The sequence below is a fragment of the Priapulus caudatus genome, unplaced genomic scaffold (assembly GCF_000485595.1).
Source record: "Priapulus caudatus unplaced genomic scaffold, Priapulus_caudatus-5.0.1 Scaffold795, whole genome shotgun sequence".
In the NCBI taxonomy this organism is placed as follows: Eukaryota; Metazoa; Priapulida; class Priapulimorpha; order Priapulimorphida; family Priapulidae; genus Priapulus; species Priapulus caudatus.
In genome coordinates this window covers 141,053-146,605 of record NW_014577856.1, presented here as the reverse complement: position 1 = coordinate 146,605, position 5,553 = coordinate 141,053, and the positions used below count along the sequence as shown (strand labels likewise).

Genomic DNA, 5,553 nt, shown 5'->3' with positions numbered 1-5,553 from the left:
ACACACACACACACACACACACACACACACACACACACACACACACACACACACACACACACACACACACACACACACAGCAGTAGAATGGCCGCGCTCAAACGCCCGCGCCTCCTATCTCAAGCCGTTGATGCTTCTCTCGCGTCACGATCCTGTGTATTGTTGACTTTATACGAGCGTCTTTATATACGAGGGGAACATTAGTCACTCGTTTGACTTGTAAGTCCGCCTGGCGATCGGTTGTCGCCGTAAGGAGTTGTGTGGGGGTAAGCGCTGTTAGAATAAACGCTGTTATAGGATCAACGCTGGTGGCTCTCCTTGCCCTCGCATGTCGCTTTCGACGTAATTTCATTGGAATATGTCGTTGATAAACCGAACTGTAGGTGTAGATGTGGGGTGTCTGTGCAGCTACGTACGTACACGTGCGTGCGTGCGCGCGCTTACCTATGCGTGCGTGCATGTGCGTGTGCAAGCACGTGTACTTGTGCGTGTATGTATGTGCGTGTGTGAGTGTGTGAGTGAGGTGTGGGGATGGCGAAACGGGTAATTCGGGGAAACAGTTCGCGCGTCGATACCACGCTCCCACCTCCAACGACAGTACTCTGCAATATCTCTCTCTCTCTCTCTCTCTCTCTCTTCCTCTCTCTCTCTCTCTCTCTTTCTCCTCTCTCTCTCTCTTTGAATACGGGCATTTGTCTGTAGCAAGAAACCTTTCGTACACAATGTACGAGAGAAAAGAGCGCGCATATACAACATTCCCACGACGATGACGACCACCACCACCACCCACAGTACTCTATACCCCCCCACCACCCCCCACACACACGAAGGAATCTCTTAGACATTGTCACTCACCTCTGTCTCTTCGAACGCGGGCATGTTGCTCGAATGCATGTCGGACGTCCGCGTCGGTATCGACATCGTTCCCGTCTGCATGAGGATGTCCGGCCGTCGCACGTCGTACGGATGACGCGTGTCGTACGGATTTCCGGACAGCGTCGGCACGCTGCGAAACAGCGGCGCGTCATCGTCGCGTGAGCTGAAGCCACGCGTCGTCTGCTGCAGGCCCGAGTAGTGCTGCTGCGCCGGGTGCAAGCTCCCGAAGCCGTACGACTCGGCATTGATGGGGTGCGGCTGGTAGATGTCGATAGGCTGCTGCGGAAGGGCGTGGCCGGCGGGCGGCGGGAAGTAGGGCGGCTGGAAGTCGTTGCTGGGCGTGTGCGAGAGACGCGGCGCCGACGAGAACGACGACGTACTGACGGCTGTGCCGAGCGACGTCCCGCCACTGAGTTGACCAAGACTAGAGACGTTGTGGCCGACCAGTTCACGACCTCGCTCCTGCAACAAACACGCAAACAATAAACATATTATAAACATACACGAATGAGAGGTAGTACATGATCTCGCTTCTGCATGCAATAAACACACAAACAACAAACAGCCCTAAAGAGGGCGCCCCCATAGGAACAACTGCTAAGGACTAACTACGATTTGTCGATACCGAACCCAGTAACACGAAACCGTCGTTATTGTTATATTAACTTTAGAGGGCGCTACCATCGTCATTGTTATATTATCGTTAGAGGGCGCAACTATCGTCATTGTTATATTATCGTTAGATGGCGCTACTATCGTCATTGTTATATTATCGTTAGAGGGCGCTAACATCGTTATGTTATATTATCGTTAGAGGACGCTACCATCGTTATTGTTATATTATCGCTAGAGGGCGCTAACATGGTCCTCGTCGCGTCGCCAGTAAAGGGCGCCGCCGTCGTTCACGCTTTATCATCACGAGAGGGCGCCGCGATCGTTCTCGTTATATCACTACGAGAGGCGCTACCAACAGTCTTGTCATATCATCACGAGAGGGCGTTAATACCCGGCGAACTACTATGGATTAACTACGCCTGGTTAATACAGCGACACGTAACCATGAACACTCCATTAAATCATCACAAGTACATAACACACTAAACATATATGTATATAGACATATATATATTTCGTACGTAATACAAAATACATAATACAGATGTGATAATAATATAGTATCATGTATCGCGACCGTGTGAGTATCAACAGAATATAAACTCACGTGTTATTGTGTTTATATTCACACACACACCCACACTCGTTTTAATTATGGCGCGAAACGGTCTCCACGCCGGTCGTCACTGATAGTTGCTTGTGTACGCATTGAAAATCCCCTCATAACATGGGTGCTGCCCGGAGGCAGATAATGGCTTCATGCCGAGTAAACACAATTAGAAACATATACACAAACACGCATGCAAACACAAACATCAGCACGAGCAAACGCGAACACAAACAAACACGAACACAAGCACAATAACCAGCACGAACACGAGCACAAACACGAACACGAACACGAACACAAACACGAACACGAGCACAAACACAAATACGAACACGAGAACAAACACGAACACGAACACAAACACAAATACAAAGACGAGAACAAAAACGAACACGAACAAAAACACAAATACGAGAAGCCAGAGAAGGAGAAAGCAAAGAAGAGAGTCGGAATAGTGGGAGAGTCAGCAAGGGGGAAAAGAAGCAGTAGACAGGGAGGGAAAGAGATAAGGGGAGTAAGGAAGGTAGGGAGAGGGAAGAGGTGGAGACAGGGCGGGTTTCAGCGGTACGGGGAGTAAGGCCAGTGAGTGAGGGAGGGGTGATGGAGCAAGGCAGCCATGTGCGGCAGGATGTGAGGCAAGATCGAGGCTGCACGCGCGCGCATAAGCCGACTTTGTCCACTATTTACATGCATCATGTCAACCATGCTCGGGGCAATACACTTCATTATAGCGCGCGATTACTGCTAGCGACAATTGCGTTGAGCGTTTGCTGCTGCTGCTGCTGCTGGTGGTGGTGGTGGTGCTGGTGGTAGTGGTGTAACGAGTAGTTAACTCGTCGCAGACTGTCACGCCAAGCGCTGCTCGTCTCTCGCGGAAAGGTTTCACACTAGGTGGCGCTGTCGTTTCTCTCTCTCTCCCACAAAGGTTATATAGGGCCGTTCGCGGGGGGGAGCCGAGGAAACTGCTCGAGTCATACTCGTGATTATCTCGGCATTTTACCGGGCGAAATTACTACATGTAACGTAATGACTTTGTGTACTGCACCGTTATAAGTCCAATTTCCCCTAATAACGTCGCTATCGGAAAATAATCTGACAGGAGAAACCGCTTTTATTTCTGTTATCACGACGGCATTATCAGACAATTTCTGGGAAGAAGATTATGCCTGACGCGCTTGTTATCCATTAATTTGCTCACTGCCAGAAAATTATCTGCTGTCTTTGGAAAGTAGCAGAAATTTTTTTATAGAAGCGAGTGCACTGGCTTCTTTTCTTGATTGCCTTCCGCTAGTATGCCTGCTTGTTTGGCTTCAGGCAAGCTGCCTGCGTGCCTGCGTGCCTGCGTGCCTGCGTGCCTGCCTACCTGCCAGCGTACATGCATGCCTGCTTGTCTGTCTGTCTGCCTGCCTGCGGGCGTGCGTGCGTGCGTGCGTGCGTGCGTGCGTGCCTGCTTGCCTGCCTGCCTGCCTGCCTGCCTGCGTGCGTGCCTGCTTGCGTGCGTGCCTGCCTGCGTGCCTGCCTGCCTGCCTGCGTGCGTGCGTGCGTGCGTGCGTGCCTGCCTGCCTGCTTGCCTGCGTGCCAGCCTGCCTGTCTGCCTGCCTGCCTGCCTGCGTGCCGGCCTGCGTGCCAGCCTGCCTGCCTGCCTGCCTACTTACCTGCCTGCCTGCTTGTCTGCCTGCGTGCCTGCCGGCCTGCCTGCCTGCCTGCCTGCCTGCTTGCTTGCCTGACTGCCTGCCTACCTGCCTGCCTACCTTCCTACCTACCTACCTGCATACCTGCCTGTCTGCCTGCCAGCTTACCTACCTGCCTGCCAGCCTGTCATTACACTGTATTTCGTACATACGCGTAGCTGCACAAAGCCCACACACCGATGATGATGATGACGTAGACAGATGGGCGATACGCCCCGTAGCTAAGGTGCTCACTCGCTCGCTCGTGCGGCAGCAGCAGCAGCAGCAGCAGCAGCGGCGGCGGCGGCCATAAAGGGATGCGAGTGCACGCGTCCGGCGTTCGTCAGCCCACTAGCCATAAACACGGTTCAATAAAGGTTATTACCACCTCGCATTTCGCGTCTAAAGACCTACTGGAGACCGAAGTTACGAGCATTTATGACATACATGCCGACGTCGGCGGCGCTCGGCCATTAAAAGCAATGCGGCGTCGTCGTCGCCGACGTCTTCCCGCGTGCAGTAGGCCTACATCGTAACCGGCACTTAGTCGCTGCCGCTAACGAGATACACCGATCGCATCATCATCATCATCATCATCGTCATCATCATCATCGTTATCAGCATCATCGTCATCATCATCGTCGTCATCGTCATTATCAGCATCGTCATCATCATCACCATCACCATCAGCATCGTCATCATCATCACCATCACCATCACCATCGTCATCATCATCAGCAGCAGCAGCAGCAGCAGCATCGTCATCATCATCAGTATCATCATCATTATCGTCAGCATAGTCATTGGCGCAGGTGTAATTAAACACGCGCGCTGAATCATAGACGGTCCCCCGACGTCGCGCCGCACGTGCTACATGCGTAATCGGATATGCGACGTCCCGCTCCGCCCGGGGCTGCCGTCAGGGGGCGCGGCGGTGACGGCGGAGAGATAGCGCGTTATTTCTGCTTCGTCGTCGCGCGTCGCGGCGGTGACGGCGGTGACTTCGTTTGCGTTTGATGTCATTTGCGCGTTGGCGCGGGAGAGTTTACGGCTTCCCTATCAGCGTGTAAAATGCCGAGCGAACGCGCGCGCGCGCTGATGTACCCCTGATTCACAGCGCGTTTAGTCATCCTCTGCTGCTGCTGCTGCTGCTGCTGCTGCTGCTGCCGCTGCTGCTGATGCTGATGCTGATGCTGCTGCTGCTGCGGCTGCTGCTACTGCTGCTGCTGGGGATGATAATGATGATGATGCTGATGCTGCTGCTGATGATGATGATGGTGATGATGATGATGCTGCCGCTGTTGCTACTGCTGCTACTGCTGCTGCTACTGCTACTACTACTACTGCTACTGCTGCTGCTGCTGCTGCTACTGCTACTGCTGCTGCTGCTGCTGCTGCTGCTGCTGCTACTGCTGCTGCTGCTGCTGCTACTGCTGCTGCTACTGCTACTACTACTACTGCTACTGCTGCTACTGCTTGATGAAGCCATCGCTGGTAAAACGGCGTGCGGCGCTCAGCGCGTTGACAGATGATTAGTGCGATGATGGGCAGAGAGAATACAAGACTTTATCTAAACGAGCCAAATGTGCGCGTTTCCACACGCAGCTCAGTTGCACGGTCAGCGAGCAATTTATTCTCGCAGTAGCAGTAGTAGCAGTAGCAGTAGCAGTAGCAGCAGCAGCAGCAGTAGTAGTAGTAGCAGCAGCAGTAGTAGCAGTAGCAGTAGCAGTAGCAGTAGCAGTAGCTATAGCAGTAGCAGTAGCAATAGCAATAGCAATAGCA

At 52.9% G+C, this 5,553-nt stretch overlaps 1 protein-coding gene across 1 annotated transcript in view; it reads right to left on the bottom strand.

Moving 5' to 3' along the window:
* Positions 1 to 855: 855 nt before the first annotated feature.
* The window catches only part of LOC106813584 (transcription factor AP-2-beta-like), a gene marked incomplete at its 3' end in the record, with an annotated part of 25,656 nt that continues 20,958 nt past the window's right edge, over positions 856 to 5,553 (bottom strand). Inside the window, exon 4 of the mRNA XM_014817761.1 lies at positions 856 to 1,338. Coding sequence (XP_014673247.1) covers positions 856 to 1,338 — 483 coding nt within the window. The remainder of the gene's footprint in view (positions 1,339 to 5,553) is intronic.